Consider the following 18,115-nt stretch of genomic DNA (forward strand, 5'->3'; position numbering starts at 1 on the left):
GCCAACAGTGAGGACCGTGGTGACCTGTCCGAGACTAGAGAAGACGTAATACTTGGGCACAGATAGGTTTGTTCGGCATACAGTAGGGCAATGAGACTTTTGCATGACCTGAAGGCCAGCCCATTCATCTAAGCTACAACCAAAGTATTATAGTGATTCCGCAAATTCTGTTTACTTATGTTCTAAAACCCGTATATCAAAATTTTGTCTGTCGCACTGCTCTAATAACTCATAAAGCACTGACAAATTACCCAAGCGGCTTTTAAAAATGAGTTATGAACGGTAATGCCGTGGCTGTTTTTGATCAATGTTTGACAACATTATTAGGAAAGCAAACATCTTCCGGTACCAAATAATTGTGGAAGCATATTTGATAACCAGCTATTCATTTAAAAATATAATTTGATGTAGCTTTAAGGAATCGAATTACACATTCGTCTCCTTGAATCAGTTTTTCGTGGCAAAACTGTTCGGTTATTAATTTGTGTCCTTTTTAGTTGCTAATGGCTATTTTAGCAACACTCACTTGCATAGTCCATGCTTTTCTAAGTATTGTGTCATCTACACGATGGACATTTTGAAATCGCAAGATCTGAAAGAATTATGGAGGGCTAGGTTTGATGCCTGAAAATGATCTAGGCTTCGTAATTCTTTCGCCTATATACTTTTCATTGATAGCCAAATTGTTGATCAGCTACACTTGTGTAATACGATAGTGGTTTATCCCTAGGTTCTAGTGAGGCGCCACATTTGATTCTGAATTAGCCCCCTTGTACCTCACTGGGTGGGCTGGTCTTTTGGGCCATGCCAATAGCCCAGACACCTTCTCCGTGCTGAATACATATATTATGCACGAGTATTGTGTCTGCTTTCGTCTTCAGGGAGTCTTGGGACGCTACATTGGTGGCAGCGGAAAACGAACCCGATCTTAAAGGACATGTATCCTGATTTTCCACTTCTGCGTGATAAGCCTTAGTGGGGCGGAAGAAGTACATATGCTACGCATGGGAGAATGGTGATGACCCATAACAGAAGGGTTGATGTTGGCGTCCACCTTCGGCATCTCTCCCAGTCCCGTGTTCTGCAGAAAAGCTAATAATAACTGAAGCGACACTGGCCGTGAACCATCTGGAAGTTTCGTTACGGGTTTCCCCTACCATTCCCCATGGACCTGTTTTAAATCTTGTACTTCCTTACTCAAATCTGCTTTTAGGCCAGTGTTCCTGCATCTATCTATGGCCACGCATGATGGCCGGCGCAGTTCTCCGTCCTGAATCAAATCCCTAAACTGGACGAAAACCCAGATCCAGTCAAGCCGCCAAGAGGGATCAGTGACGTTGAGGTCAAGTATCCCCTCATTTGAGTACTAATTTGGTGACTGGCACGGTCGGCTCGTGGGTGTTTCTTTACTGCACCGACTACGTTGCAATGGCTGACGCGAGAGGTTGACCTGCGGTAGCGCCGGGGACGACGCTCAAAAGAGGAGGGAGGCTATGTAATACGATAGTGGTTTATCCCTCGGTTCTAGTGAGGCGCCACATTTGACTTTGAATCAGCCCACTTGTACCTCACTGGGTGGGCTGGCCTTTCAGGCCATGCCAATAGCCCAGACACCCCCGTGCTGAATATATATGTTATGCCCGAGTATTGTGTCTCCTTTCGTCTTCAGGGAGTCTCGGGACGCTACACTTGCACAAAAAAATTTAAAAAACCTTAATGATGAGGAACACGACTGGTGGATTGCTTAAAATTCGATTTTTTAACGGGCCATCAAGGTGTCTGCAACTGTATATCTAGTGAGCGGCGTGGTATTTGAGTCCTGCCAGTAGCCCCAAGCCGGTCTGTATGTAAGCAAGATGAGTTCTGCCCAAGTATTTATAAGGAAGTCAAAATGACTGAGGCTAGAAGTGCCCCTTTATTAAACCAGGCGTTAAACGACCAATGTAGTAGAGCACCGCAGCACTGAGGCCAGAAGGCGAGAGATTTTGCGCATTAGCATCGTTTAGACTGTAGTTCAGTTCTGTTTGACAAAACTTTTGGAATAAAAACCCAACCACTGAATGTATGCCACCACATATTTTTTGGTATATAGAGGATCGAGGAGATCGATAGGTACCTACGTACCCTTAAAGTCATTTTGCTTATTTAAAAAGGCTTTTCTAGAAACCTTTTTAGGCCTTGTTGAAACAACTACGAATTATCGAAATTGTATTTAATGCTTATGTGACCTCTCAGGATGCTGTATTTCAGCCTAGTGGTCGGAAATAACCTTAGAGCCTAAGGCGTCGGACAATGGGGGCGAATGCGTCCGCTTCTCCTGTCGTTGATGAATCATCATTAGTTTTTACGGAGACCATTAATACTTGTCCACTGTTTTCAGTCAGGTCCTGTGTCTGTACACTTGCGACATTCAAGGAAAAGACCATAACGCAATATTTCAAGGAGCAAAACAGTCGTTTGCCCGATAAACTGATTGTTAGTGCAACGTTTAGAGCCATTCTAAATACGGAATTCACATACGAAAAGCTTGTAGATCGTGCTCTACAAGGTAAAGAGTTCTTTTCCTAATACTGGTACTTAAGTTAAGCATTTAAGTCATCCTTCCATTATTCGTGTATTTTCATTAATCTCATCTCCAAAACTTTCCTCTCTTTTTCTCGTCTCGGAACCAAATTTACCACTTCAAGGTTTGTTGGCCAGTCTTACTAAAGAGGAACTTTTAACGGGTTTGCAATCAATTTTACATGCCATGGAATTTCTACACACGCGGGTAAGTAGTGTAGCGCGGAGGTCACTTTTTTGCAGGCTCATATTTCTCACAACAATATTGATGTCCCAAGCATATTTGTTGATTCGAGAAAGAAGTGGAAACTCGGTTCTTTTGAATTTTCATGTATGCTTGATGCACTTTCACAAAATCGTCTTGAAGTGTTAGAGATCCTAAAAAATCATGCCGAAGATAGGAAGGTAAGACAATGCTTTTACTTTTTTGTCAAGTTTAGGCCGTAGAATTAGCAGACTCTGCAGCACATGCCTATGACATGTACTGTTTCAGTCGTATGGTTGTCGAAATCATATCCAAGCTAGGTAAGTTTGATTTCCTAGTTTACCATTTAGATTTTGAAATGAATGACTTCCAGACGGTTTTGGAAAGATCGGGTCTCCACGCCTCTCCACAGCAGCGTCCCACTGCTGCACATTTACTAAAACATTCCGCCTTTAAGGATCCATTTGCATACATTGTATCATTTCTTTCGGACTATGTGCTAAAATCGGATACCGAGCGCTTTCATTTTTTCGAGTGAGTGAGAACTACCCTCGCACACGTTAGCTTTTATGCCGTACTGATACCTTCCACTCGATTTCAGTGAACTTCCCAAATTGGCACGGCAAATTTCAGAAGAGGTCTTCTGCTCATCAATCATTCCCCTTATTTTGGTTCCCTCAGTGTTCACCGATTTTCCCGCGAAACCATTGGTTCGCCACCTACTCACGCCTCGCAAAGGTATAAGAAGAGTACCTAGATTAACGCAAATAATTTAGACGACGAAATTGGCTTAGTATCTGAGGCTGCATTTTCCCGGTTAGTCGTCCCATACATCTCTCGCCTCTTCCGTTGCCATGAACTCACTACGCGCCTCCTGCTTTTGCAGCACTTTAAAGCCTACGCACGGCTTATGGGCTATGAGACCCTCAGAGCAATCATTCTACCCGAGGTACATTTAAGTATCCACGTCCACCGTCACCTCAATCTCTTCTCCTCAAAACAGGTCTGTATGGGTGTATATGATGTAAACGAGGACCTAGCAGTGGCCAGTCTGTCTGGTTTGGCCCACCTGGCACACCTTCTCGGCATCACATGCACAATGGGTCACTTCCAGAGTCTCGGAAGTCAATTGGAAAATCGAGGATTCCTTACCACCTCACTAGACCCCGAAACCTCGTCGGCTTACCACAAACTGATGGTAGCGCCCACTAAAAAACCGATCGCCTATTGCATCGCTAAGCGGCCTTGGCGTCGCACCCGTGTCACCTTCTATCCTGACTCCTCACCCAAGGCCAATCGACAGGCACGGGAAGCATCCACCGAAACGCGTAATGACACGGAACGCCGACTTTGTGATATGGCCGTCCTCTCCGCCAAATATGTGCCCACTGGGGTGCCGGTCAGAAAGTCCGGAGACGTCTGTCCTCCCATTGCTAGAAAGTAGGCCTCAATCCACTGTTGTTAGCTATCTAATGGTGGCTCTCGCTTCATTACTTTTACCTGCAAAACAAAGGGGACGAGTACTGATAGTTATGATTTAGTTGGCACCTGAATTTAATCGACTTACACAGAGACAGATTTTTGGATTGTTTTGTAAAATAAAGAACCTTGTTCAAAAGCGTGACTGTTTTCACTAAAATCAATCTTTTGAACACTACGGCGTTGGCTGTGTTTGTCCGCACTTACACCTAAGCTGAGTGATACACGAGAAGAGCATTCAATTTCAGTGAGATTGGAGACCATACGCTTTTGTAAACTCCAGCCACAAATCGCATTTTCCTATTTAACCTCCCAATTGGTCTCTTGCTTCTTGTGCTTTTTTTTTCTTTTTCCCGCAGGCTCCCATCAAAGAAGCCAAATCAGAATCGGAGTAAGTTTTTTGAAAGCGATTTAACTGTTATACCGTGTATTTTCTTATAAATGTATTTTTTGGTAATTCCAGCTACGCGTTTCTTTTAAGAAATATATTCCGTAACACTCAGTCACTTTCAGGTCCCTTCTCGAATTCGTACCCTTCGGTGAGTGCGGAGGGAGTGAGTCCAGTAAAGAGTGCTGTCTTAAACGTAAAGGATTCTTCAAAACAAGTTATTCTGAATGGGCTAGGATCCCCAGTTCCCAATGTACCAGAGGGTAAACTCCCCAATGTCAAGGTTAGACACACTTGGCTTCTATAAAATTTGTTGTTTTGTCATCTTACTTATCGTCCTTGGTTGCATCGATTCTATTGCCTGTTATCAAGGAAGCAGATTTTGATAGATTTCCTCAATTCTATTCTTAACTACCATGTTAATATACCTATCACTTAATAAATCTGAAACTGAGAGCGCCATCAGCTGATGGTGTATCTTTAGCTCAACCCACCACCGCATGGGCATGCATTTTGTTGCTGTTGGTTTGTCAAATTTTACAACCAAAGTGGATGTATGCTATTGGGCTGCTTAATAAGTGGGTAAGCTTGTCGATTGCTTTGTTCACTCTCAGGAGGATTCAACAGTTCCACCCTCCAAGGATTTATCGAGTCAGAGCCTCACTGCTGACAACAACGATAGCGATACCGATCAGTGGAACGACTGGACCTCGGACAGTGAGGACGATAAACTTGCTGCCAAAGCCTCATCGTCACTTTCCCTGAAATCATCGAATTTCCTCTCACGAACGGAAAATGTGAGTTCTAGTTCTATTTCGCTGTTACTCATCTATCGGCACTGCTTCAGTCCAAATCTGCCTATCGTCAGCAGCCATTTCGTGCATTAAAAGTTACTTTTTCGCGCCTTTGTGCACGGTTTTAGGTCTGACTTATATTCGATGTAGACGGTACTCAAACTTTACTACGATCTGGGTAATGTTATTGAACTGCTGGCCAAATTTCATGGGACCACAAGACTTTTGTCTTTGTTGACGTTCCGCATACTTCTGTTCAGAAACCGAGGTAGCACTTCACTGTAATTGCTCCTTCTAGAAGCATAAAATTTGCTATCAAATATGTCATTTGCGGTGGTTGTTGCTAACTCAAGTTTTCTAAGTAACTGCTGCACCAATTGCCAGAATGCAAAACCAAATTGTGACTTTTCATTAGAAATTAAAAATGCACCTGAAGAAAGCGCAAGTACATCCCATGACGGTCATGGGTCGATTAATAAACAGCACTAATCGAGGCTTGGTGTTGGTGTCAAATGTGGCGGAGACTATTTGGGCTTCTATCACAACGGTTCTTCGTGCATCAACAGACACCTGTTGAAGGGTACCGTACCATGGTATTTCTAGTTCCTTCCTTGTTCCATTTTCCACCCAGGAGTTAGGAGAAAGTGTTACACAAGTGAAAGCAATTCTCGAAGAAATAGAACCAAAAACCACTTCATATTCTGCGGTGAGTTCAATCTCCCAAAGAGGCGATCTCTCATCTGCTGCCCCATTACCTTCAGCAGATGGAAGCCTTCGATACAAGGTGGAGGTAGGCTAAGTAATTCTTTTTCTCGCTGCTTAAGCGTTCGGTCACTTGAAATCATTATCGTAACAAATACCGAAGCATAGTGGGGGTATCAGTTTTCCTTCGATCCGCCAATAACGACTTGCCATATATCAGGCCGTTGTGTAATCCACCAATCAGGTGCTTGTGTCAGGCTCTGTGTCTTATGCTGCCAGGCTTGCTGCCGTCCATCCCCAGTGGGATTACTTATTGCCAGAACGATGAACATTCAATGTCTTTGTTGGAAGCCTTGTTTTTAACGGCTAAATTCGAAAATGTTCTACCATAGCTAGGTTGTTTGTAGCTTTAAATTGACTAAAAATGTTATACAAAGTTCTTTTGAGGTTAATTTGCTTTGTGTGGTTGACCAATCCATTCTCATTCATTACAAAAACAGTGATCAACCTGTCATCTACTTGTGGAACCACTAGTACTTTCAATAAAGGCTGTAGAAAGGCTTTTTCTTGCTGACATATTTCATTCTTGAAATAAAGTATTTATTTGATGGAATATTTATCAGCTTATAACGCCAGTCCTAATAAGGCATATCAATCCAAAATTGGATGAACATTTGCAATACCGAATCGGCTAATTCAACCGCTGCTCAAAGGTAGAAAGGTAAAATCATCCTCAGAACAAGAGCATCCTACATCCATTTTGCGGTTTTAAGCAAAAAAACTGTTGAAGAAACGATTTATGCATTCCGCTACAACAAACTGATAACGCATATCACATGCTTATGAAATTGGGACCAGCCAAGAAAGTTGGAGCATCACATAAGTGACGCATTAGACGGTGGAATAATGTACATAGGCGCCCTTTGCTCGTAGAATGCTTTCGGTGATTCAAATGATGAAGGGGACGAAGACGAGGGTGGATGGAGCGCCGAGGACGACGAATTCTAAATTTCCCGACGACCTGTCATCAGTACTTTCAAATGTTTGTGTTTTCCTTCTTTGCCCTTATTTCCCGCACCCATTTATCAAACTGCACTTTTTACCAAGTGTAATATTTATTGACTTGTTAAGAAATTCACCAGAGCTTTGGGATATTTACTGATTCAGGACTGACGTATGCCGCATAATTTGTATGCGTAAATGCATCGAGAGTGATGCTAGCTCACACTCAGACTGTGATCCATTTTCTTATCAGAGTATTAAGCCTATTCATCCTTACGGCCAAAGTAAAAACCAATTGGACCATCCAGATTTGAATAACTCAAAACACCATCTTTGCCGCCTTCTTTCATTTTAGCTTGTGCATTTCACACAAGCCCTACAGTATCCCCAACGGTAACCCTTTGTTCGCGTCCATGCACAGAGGGAAGACTTGTTCTTGATTTTGGGTGTAGTGGAAATTCGCCATTGAAAACACGTGCAAGGAAACGGGACCAGTTAATAATGCACGAGGGTGGGTGCCGTAACTTTCAGTTTAATGGCGGAGGGGCTGCTGTGCCACAATCAGAGCTCGGGCTGGGGCACCGCAAATGCGTGCACGTACTAAAATGGGCATATTACGGTGGAGTGCTTATGCTCTAAAAGTGGTTTCCCAATTTGTTACCACATTATTTGGGGGATTTACTTTAGACAAGCATCTTTTGGAATTTTTATTTCATATAAGAGAAACTTTGTGCAAAGGTGCATTCATCGTAACATCCTTATCACGCCCATTCATCACTGGTAAACGTGACCATCTAATTGATGAGACAGTCTGCATGACATGCAAATCACCTCATGAAATTCGTGGATAGAAGTGTGCCTTAGGCTCTTTGGTGGATACAACTACCGCAGCTTGAAAAACATGTATATTACTGTTAGTAAATCGAAGTTATTGCTCAAGACATTCCATGAAACGCTTGCTAAATACCTTTCAACCAACCTTAGACGAACATTTGTGTAATTACTTTTCACTGAACTTATGATTAGTCTATTTTGTAAACGCACACCTTGGATCCTCTGAAAACGCACGGGTACTCCGTTCATACGCTCAAGTCACTTGGCCCGGTCCCTACCTTGCTTGTATGCTGTAGATGATTCGAATTTGAGGGTCATATATTAAAAGAAGACATCTTTCCTCCTAAAGTAGTTTAGCTTTACAGGCAAACGAACTACTCAGTTATTTAGGAAAACAGCATATGCCACACACTTCTTTGAGTGTGGAATTGAAAATCTGACCAAGGCATTGCATTTGGAGGCTGTTCTATGGCTTCAATTGTCTAATTGAAGGATCGTAATGAAAGTCTCCAAAAAGGGTATCTCCAGCTGTCTCACGACCACTAGGGAAGTAAAACTGATGTACGAAAGTACCTTGCAATCAACCTTAGTGACTCTTCCAGACCTCGTCAATGCACCTGTACTTGTTAATGTAGAAAAGAGGGGGTTAGGTTATGTCGAGTGTTGCAGTCTATTCGTGTGTGGTGCATCTCACCAGTGGTATTGGCTTACTCACAATCCAATTGCACCAACACTAGAGAAACATGTACGGACGAGGTTAGTTCGAGTGGAATGCGGCTTTATCGGTGGATTCAGCTTTGACAATATGATAAGTGGAAGAAAACGAAATGGCCATAAAGACATTGCGTTTGCTCTCACTGATGAATCGCAAGTAACATTCCACCTGTTCTTGCATTCCAGATAGTCGAGCTTATGCACAAACAGGTTGGATGATCACCTAAAATGAACGTTTGAATCCCGGCACGAGTTCAGACCAATACATTTTACATAGGCGAGCTTGGCCAAAAGCTGAAGGAAATTAATGTAGCTGCTTGAATGTGCCTCTCTGGAATTGAAGTCCTTGTCGATTGAAAAAAAAATTGCTTTTTAACTGTTCTAGGCCCTGGTTGCAATCTATTGGCAAATGATCGCTTTGAAGATCGATTGTTCTTAAAATCCAATGGTTGATTTATGAATAAAGCCGGGCAAACATTAACATACTTTGTTACATCAAGTCTAGCAATGTATCATCTTTTGGGGGTACTGTCTCAGTCATAGGAAATCGACCTCACCAAAGTCATGCGTTTCTCCGTCTCGATGTGAACACGTTCAAATTTCCGAGACCATGACGTTGGTGATTAGATGACTAGTAACATCAAGCGTTTCAACACCCCTCAGAATCACAGATTTTAATTGCTCCGAGGCTCAGTATCTCGGGCTAGCCTGCGCCCTCAATGCTGATTGATCCGAACCGGAAGATGGTGCGAGCTATGACCGGCACCGGAGATGAAACAATGGGGATCAAGGGTGGTCACACATGGGGGCAGCTGTCTAGGTGGCTCCTCATTAATGACCGACCAATGTTTGGCCTTCCACTCAGTAACGTAAGGTGCATTCTAAGCGTGGCTGGAAAACGCAGCTAATACACTGCTCGCATGGGTCTACTGATGATTGATAAGCCGGACTTTCGCCCCTGTCTTCTGCTTTCCTGTTGACTTGGTTTTGTGTAGCTTCGTGTTTAAGCTACGGCTCACCTAGTTTACAAAAGTAGAGGCGCAATCGACGAATCAAACAAATTTTGATACCTCAGCTGAAGCACTTTGACCAAGTTCAAGCCCAAATGCCCGAGAATTCCAAAGTTTAGTCCATATCTTTATTGGAGTAGAAGCAGCAATCCGTTGATGTTTCTGCTTCCGTTTTTAGACTCGAATTTGGTTCAACAGATCAGAGAATTTGTTGCGATCCAAATTCAGTGGCAATGATGCTAGTGGGAAGGACTGTTTTTTTGTGGAAAATCCCAGCCTCTACAATTAAGTGGATTAGGAAGCCCTTTGGAGGCATCATCGAGTAGACAAGTTCGACGTCGAGGTCAAGAATCGCAGGAAGCATGTCACTTTATCCATCAATAAAATTGAACACCACCTCCCCCATCATTATCACGACTGCGGGAACACGGGAGGCCATTGAACGCCCATCGAGAAAATCAGCTGTCCGGCTGACACCTCGAACCTCGAGATCAAGACTGTAAACAATCAATCAGTGAGATATGCTGAACGATTTCATTCCATAACTGGGACTTTGATGTTATTTGCTATTTGAATAATAAGGCCAGATTTAATGTCTTCAGCTTTTTATGATATAAGTACCCCCAACTTTGTTAATGAGGAACTCGGCTTGTGCAGCCAAACTAAAACCGGCTCAACTCTACGGTCGGTTCGCAATGACCGGTCGATTTGGATCGAGCCGTGGTGGGCGGTTGACAGCGGTGGCAAGGGTGAGTGGCTTCTCACCAGTGTGGCTGTCTACTAGTTTGTCGTACCCTCGGTCCGCCTGCTACCCTCTGAGCGCACTTGGAAGACGGCCCACTTATCACACCCCTGTCTGTCGGTAATTGATAGACCATTGCCCCTCGCCTCTGTTTTCAGTTCGCTTGGTGATTTGGTTCTCTAATGAATGTCTCTCTAGGCTAGGATGAAACATTAATGAATGCACAAATAGAGCTTCCAAATTTTCGACAAAATTTTGGAACAAGCGATGGTAAATCACTTATGATTAATATCAAACAAACCTCTTTACCCTTAATGCTTTACAAAGTCGGATCATGTGGACACCTTATGTTTCATTCAGTTAGAGCCTTAAAATAATCCTTACGCGTCCTTGTCCGCATATTTCGTCAAGCGGGTGTCCACGCGGCAGTATCCTGCGGGAAAGAGAACAGGAATTGCCCTCCACTTACCGCTCATGGAGGCCTCACTACCCAGAGTTGGGATGAAAATCAAGATTTTTAAGACCACTCGCGCTAAGTGTTTGAAGCTGCAGACATAAAGTTGTGGTTAAGATGCAAACACGTGAATAGCTCACACCAAACGTGGAATATGCGAATTATTCTCTATTTTTCCTATGACTTCGAGAAATACGTCAGTATGGCAGGCGGGGTTGCCGCCAAGCCCCAAATCGGTGTTGGTCCAACTAATTTACGGAGTAAGATGCCTGACTAATAGCGGTGGAACCACATCACAGGGAAACATAATTTGCCTGCACACAAATTTTGTAGTAAATAGGCAACCTCGTCCATCAAGTAGTCCATTTGGCCGCAACGGTAAAAAAGCCATTCGGACGGTGAATAATTCGTAAGGGGTTTTAATGATGAACTGCCACAGACACATTAAAGCGACAAGGGCAAACTATTAGTGAACTGCAGAAAGTGTAGAGATCAGCGACCGTCACAAACACCGATGCCAGCCGGCTCCGATCGCGTACCGCGTTACCACAGCAATCAGAAGCTTCTCGAACCCCATATTTACGCTAAATGGATGTCTAACAAAGTGAACCGTCGATATCTGCGCGTAATGAAGCAGAGAAAAGCGAACGGTGCAAGGACCAGGAGCGGCGGTACTTGCCATTGGTCAGGGTATCTAGGACCGACAACGCGGGTATCACTTGCATGTCTGAACAAGTTATGGAACTCTGGTCAGCTGCCGCAACTTCAAATATTAGCATACATGGCTGCAAAAAACTCGCTTAAGCAACAGAAATCGACAGTAAAAACAGCACTTTTCTTCCACAAACTGGCCTAACCAACGTGCAAATAACAACTGTACACACAGATAAGAGGGCAAAAACGCGTTGTCGCAAGGGTGCCTAGGGGGGAGTAAATATGTACACATCCAGAAGGAGGTAGAGTGAAATGCACTAGTGATGGGCCTCTGTACACCGCCAGATAGGTTGCATTCACCGGTCGCAAATAATGCCATCGCCACTAGTCTTAGACGAAACGAGATTGCAGGAGTAGAGGAGGTAGACCACCCACTCATAAGTCCCGATCATGATGCAGGAGTTAGGCACCTGACGGATGTAATGCGTGCCCAGGCCTCGGTACAGACCACGCCACCCCTCTTCCCGCAACACGGTGAGCAAAGTCCCCACGAAAGTGCGGTACTTATTGCCTCGCTCTCGCATCCGTGTCCGCGCCACCTCTGCAAGTAAAAATGAGGGTTACGATAGAACGCATGACCGTGTTTGGATCGCGGTTTCAGCACATTCGTTATCCAGGTCTCAGAACATCTAGTGGGACACCAATTATTCCGCCTTCTCTTCCCTTATATTTCAATTGTATTGAATACGTCCAAAGTGTATGAACTGGGGGCCAAGGTAACGAAATCGGTCTCACCAATTATGGAAGTGGATTTTGAAAATTGTTTACCATATTCAAAGCATTCAACGTAAACCAAAGCGATCAAAAGTTTTGTGAATCGTCAAATGATAAATGACGTAGAGATTACCTACAGAGAGACGAATGAGGTTGCCGTGTTCAATCCAGTGAGGTGTTTAAAAAAATGGGTGTTGATAAGTGTGAATTAGGTAAGTTGCGCAATTTCGATTACTAACTTTATAAGAAAAAGTGGTGCAAACGCGATGGAGGCAGATTTCTACCAACAGTATTTAGGAATGCAGTTCAAGAAGAGGACCATTTTTTTGACAGAAGAAGGTGCAATTATTGCTGCTTGCCTGTGTCCACAAAAGCTCATCGTTTCAGGGCTCAGTATTTAATCAACAGGGCCGAAAACTCTCACTGATTAGTGAGCTCGATAAGGACGTGTGTTGAGGGCTCAATGCGAACAAGGAGAGTGCTTACAAGATTTGAAAAAAATGTTGTTTCTAAATTTATAGCAAAGTTAAGAGTCACTGATAATATAAAAAAAGGCTTGAATACCAAAAGAAGGGGCATCGGTTGAATTTTAAACATCCTAAAAAGAGGCAAGGAAAAGATCCGAAGCGCGCAAATCAGAAGAACAAAAATCTACGGGTGGAGATATCAATGTACCCAATTGGAGATGATTTAAAAACATGTTTTCACACATATCTTGACATGAAATGGACTTCATACCATGTGGATAAGCTGCAGTGATAGCAATAACTTTGGAAAAGGCGCTGGCACCCATGCAAAGCAGCATATCGCTATTCGCATTGAGTTTAGTGCCACCTTGGGTGCCACGAAACTGCAGTCTGTCAGCTTGGCCAACCTCCTCAACCGGATTGTCATCGTAGTCGCTCCGTACTGTCTCTGTAAGTCGAGTGCGTCGAACCCAGGAAAGCAGCGCCCCCTTGATGTTCTCGTACAGCACGAAGTTTAGCGCCGTCTCGATGGAGCCTACGTAGGAGGCACTGATGCCGCGGTAGAATCCGCGTATCCCGTACTCCCGCCAGGTGGAGCGAATCACACTTACCGCCGTTAGGAGCGGGGAATGGGGTCTAGGGACGAGATGGGAAAAATACACATAAACTTAATGAACCAACATGAAAACACCCACATCAAGAAGGGTGAATAAATGGATGGAGGGAAGGAAAGAACTACAGAACCAAACAAATGGACGTCCAGTAACAGCCATCGGTAATTAAGTAGCAGGCCTATCGGTCAGAATGTTAATCATGAATGAGGCGAAGGAATTATCACGAATTAGCAGGTTTGCTGGAAGAGCCTCAGAAAATGTGGAAGTAATTATAGCATTCTAGATGACTAAGTGATGTCGCAGAATGAAACACATGACGTGATACAACTGTCATAGGTCAATAAAAACACAATGGAATGTAAATGTAGAAATTTGTAAAACGCAGACCTACCTGGAGTCAAGCTGGAGTCGTGTTTTTACATACCAGATGGGATTTGTAAGCGTGGACGCTGTTATGCCTGAAGCATGACAATGAGGCAGCCATTAATGAAAAACAAGTTAAAATGGAGCTTGAAAGATATAGGTAATGCAGAATGTGCGTTACTTCTGTACGTGAAACCCTTTAATTGGTGAACCTAGTAAAGGTGAAGATTCAAACTCAAAGTCATAACAGAATACGAACACAAAGATCAAGTAAGTATAGATAGACGCGAGGTGAATTAGACTGTTCACAGAATGAATGCATTGTGGGAATTGGAAGCAATGAAACAGAGTTCATGAACACGTAAATTTGGCATAAAAATTGATATGAAGTTTTGCCTTCATAGGACCTCGCGAACTATACATAAGATAAAAAGAGCAACGTGCAAGGTTACCAAGAAATGCCTCGCCTGATCTTTCATTTTAAAAAATACAAGCAACGGGCGACAAAACGTCAAAAGACTGCTTATATTAGCGCAAGTTCTTTTTGAGTTTGGGATAAGAAAATATGATTGTAACTGAATAGCTTTTGCCAAGAAGAATTGCATTGAGACCAAAGTGAAAGTGAAAAAGTGCTCTAGATTTCAAAATCTGTTTAGCAACAACGAGACACAAAAAACCAGACATTTCTAAAGGAGCCCAACAATGGCATTAATGAAAGATGGGTTCAGTTTCCCAAAACACGTTGCCGAACTTTGAAAGCAGGTACATAAATCTACCGAGTCAATGAAGGAACCGATAAGTGATCTACTAAGCGCACCCCAAAGAGGCACTGAGAGTGAATAAAGAAATATCACCATGGTGGCAAAATTGAAACCATTAAGCCATTTTAGTACAAGTAACAAAGATGCTTTTGTTTTCAATGAGAGCGCTGAGATTTTTATGCTAGAAAAGACGATGAATCAAGAGAGGCGAGACAAGGAAAAAAGATTAATTACGTTTTTTTCACCTGAAACACAGACACCGCCCAAAGTCCAGAACATTTGATATGAAAGAGGATAAGGAAGACGTTCACACCCATATAACAGCGAGCTCCTAATAATTTGGCATTTGATGAGGCAGGACTCTTAGTCTTCCTTATTGATACCGCCAAATCACACAGCAAGTTACCTATTAAATAGACCACCTACACCTGGACACGACATCCACACTCCGTATTTAGCCGCAGGATGCCCAAATGCAATTAAATGAACCATTGGAATCTGTATAAAAAACCACGAAGGGAAGGCTCAAGTGGAAATTAAATTGATATCCACAAACAGTTACGCAACCACATTTATCAAATTAAGATAGTCCAACTTCAAACCCGGTCGTAGGATCATTCAGTGCTGCGGTGGGCAGCTATGCATAAGTACAAAAAATCTACTAGATACGGGACTAAAATAATTTCATACAACTGAGAATTTAATTACCAAAGCAGTCAAAGAAAACTAACGTAGTTTTACATAAAAATTATAAAAGGATCAAGTCTTCTTTTAGAAAGGAGCCATATTGAAAGTGGGGAGTCTTGACATACATACCACCAATTCTGCCCCAAAATACCACATTTTTAGTCCTTATATTAAGAAAGAGATTTCTGAATTATCACAGTTTTATGCGACCGATGACTTTAAAAGCCCCGTGAGCTACATCATCTGGCGTCCCACCAGGGGACACTCCTAAGTATACCTTTAGTTATCTCAAGAGATTCGCTTTGCAGTTTGGGATTTTCTATGAACTCCAACGAAGTAAAAACCAAATTTTAACACATCATTGCACTTCAGCCGCCAAAAATGCACAAATGATGAATCAATTACGACAGCTTTACGATTTGGAATTAGCACTGGATACCTTTAATGCTACACAATTGGTCCAGTTTGTTAACTTGTACTTAACTAATACGACAGCCGTTGAGAATATGGTTAATGTAGGCGCTGCCTTTGTTTACGCACCCACGCAATAGCTATTAACCATAGAGCATTCGAGATTGAAGTCGATGCGTATTTAGAAAAAAAGGTGCATTTATAAAGCAAATGTCATCAACAGTCAAATGTGCGTGAAAAAATAGTCGTTAACTCACTTCCACAACCAGCGGCTAACATGAAAACAGCAGAGTGACCATTGGGAAAAAAACGTTGAAAGAAATTTTGACCTTCGTGATACGCACAGAAGTATATACCCCTAAAACAATGGAAATAGCAATTACGCACCTACAAAGGAGTTCTCACTATTCATGGGCATAAAAACTGGAGCAGCACACGCCAATTCGTCATTGATGCGATGCCATGATGGAAGTTTAAAATAGAGGACGGTTGTAAGTTTTACTAACGCATAATTGGCATGACTGATGCGACATAGAAAAAGGAAAAATCCGGAGTGAACACCTATTAAATGAAGTCAATTAAGACATAACTCCACGGTTTTTCGATTGAGCAAAGCGTGCAAAACAGAACAGAACGCATGGTGCGCAATCGGAATTTCCACTGCGATATCGTGGATAAGTCTACACGCCTCAGAGCATTAACAGACACATCTGTTCCAACCAATAGAATGCGTCGATTTAATCAAGCAGCCAGTCACGTTCAGGCTACGAATTGGAGGGGAAAATTGAGGGTGGGTGATTGTTACACCGCTTTTAAAACGCGCACTGCACAATCCTGGGCGAGGACGCAGAGGGGTCAATTGTGATGTTACCACAATAACGTGTTTAACCCATAACACGTGCCGAAAAGCGAGTAGATTATTACAGTATTATACAAATAAACAACAAATGCTGGGATGAAAAAATCCATGGAAAAAGTATAATAATCACTGATGTCCATGTTTACAGCAGTCATTTTTGAAAAAAATACACTAGCAACATTTAAGACGATTGTACGCATAATTTGATGGACACAAGGTGGTAAAAAAGCGTGCATGAAAGCTTTCAGATTCGTTGCGACAAGTTGAAATGGTCATCGAACACCACATGCATGTCATGCTCAAAAATACGGTAGAACGACTAGCATTTTAAACGGCTATGACACAAATTGATACAATATTTTATGTATTGACTTGGTTACAATAGTAATAGTACCTCTACACGCACACTCCCTTGAGCACAACTTAGAAAGTGAGGAAAACCGAATCATATTACCTACCTGGAGGGTAAAACACCAATAAGAGTGGGGACAAGTCCTTTAAAGAGAGCGCGATATCCCTCAGTCTGTCCAACTTCCAGCATGCAGCGGATAATTTTCGACCTTAGAAGCAATCCTATATGCAGGTTCGGGGTGGAATATATGCTTTTGGCCCAAACTCTGGACACTTGAGAAAGTTGAGTGACTTTGCACTTTACGCGCATCAAAATGGGGGTTGGAGATGGCTGGGTAGATGCAATTTGTGCAAAAGATGCTACCGAAGAGGGTGGAAAAGGATGAGGGGGAGTAAGGGTCACTGAGGAGCCGGTAAATGCACTGCCTTGAGACGACTGAAACCGCACTTTGATAAGTTCCAAGGGAGATGTGCAAACCGCTCCTATTGTTCCGCCGATTCTGCGGGTATTTCGAAGGCAAAAGATAAGGCAAATTCAACAACTCGATAGATAGCCCGACCGAATACAAAAAACGAAACGAAAATAACAGTAGTTAACGGTGAAAACTTACCCACCGCCAAGAATATGAGCAGTAGACTCGTCAAGCATGGCACCACCTGTGAGACCTGCAAAACAAACAGATCTCAAATCGTGCAAATCTAGTCAGCGACAAACCTAAGTATTTAATAAATGATCCTAAATGTTGAGAGAAAACGAGTCTTAGCACACTTTATGAACAGATACGAGGGGCATCATCCTCGGGGCACCACCTTCAAGAAAGCATTCTCATGAGCTAACATAGATAGAGATTAGGACCTCAATGTAAGTGCTTGATATATGTGTTTTGCTCAGGGAGGTAAAATACACGACGACCACCGAAAAATTTGAAAGCCAAATCAATTACTTGAGTAACAGAAAAAGGAATAGAAACCATATCTGGGGCAAATTTTAGTGACCAGATTAGGCGCAACTTAACCTGGTGTGGAATAGGCGGAAAAACACCGTTCAAGCAGTATGACGAAAACAAGCCGGTGCGATTTCCACTTAGAAAACCACACGCCAAAGAACACACTCCAGCAACACAGCGGCTGATTAAAGGTCAGCTAAGTAGACGAGTTAGCTAACTAACATAACAAACATATATCAAAGTAAATTTAAAAGTAAAGGCTCAGCTATGAAAATAACAAAAATACTAAGGACCTAAAAAATTTACGTAAAGCCTTGCAAATAAGCGTAGTTTAAAAACCT

At 42.7% G+C, this 18,115-nt stretch overlaps 2 protein-coding genes across 2 annotated transcripts; one reads left to right on the forward strand and one right to left on the reverse strand. All coding sequences in view use genetic code 11, as the record gives it.

Annotated features, from left to right (window-relative positions):
* Window positions 1-3,125: 3,125 nt before the first annotated feature.
* Window positions 3,126-7,138, forward strand: EGR_01109 (Protein-associating with the domain of ezrin; the record flags this gene model as incomplete). Its single annotated transcript, XM_024490358.1, has 8 exons — window positions 3,126-3,301; window positions 3,369-3,505; window positions 3,589-4,166; window positions 4,606-4,637; window positions 4,710-4,917; window positions 5,249-5,431; window positions 6,060-6,218; window positions 7,064-7,138. The coding sequence occupies 8 exons, from the start codon at window positions 3,126-3,128 to the stop codon at window positions 7,136-7,138; spliced, it is 1,548 nt and encodes a 515-aa protein (XP_024355177.1).
* Window positions 7,139-10,812: 3,674 nt separating this feature from the next.
* On the reverse strand, window positions 10,813-17,476 carry EGR_01110 (Solute carrier family 25 member; the record flags this gene model as incomplete). The annotated part of the gene is made up of 8 exons (XM_024490359.1): window positions 10,813-10,865; window positions 10,902-10,978; window positions 11,901-12,141; window positions 13,053-13,417; window positions 13,787-13,853; window positions 15,875-15,975; window positions 16,935-17,327; window positions 17,439-17,476. The coding sequence occupies 8 exons, from the start codon at window positions 17,474-17,476 to the stop codon at window positions 10,813-10,815; spliced, it is 1,335 nt and encodes a 444-aa protein (XP_024355178.1).
* Between the last annotated feature and the right edge of the window lie 639 nt (window positions 17,477-18,115).

Source organism: Echinococcus granulosus, assembly GCF_000524195.1.
Source record: "Echinococcus granulosus chromosome Unknown EG_S00004, whole genome shotgun sequence".
Lineage (NCBI taxonomy): Eukaryota > Metazoa > Platyhelminthes > Cestoda > Cyclophyllidea > Taeniidae > Echinococcus > Echinococcus granulosus.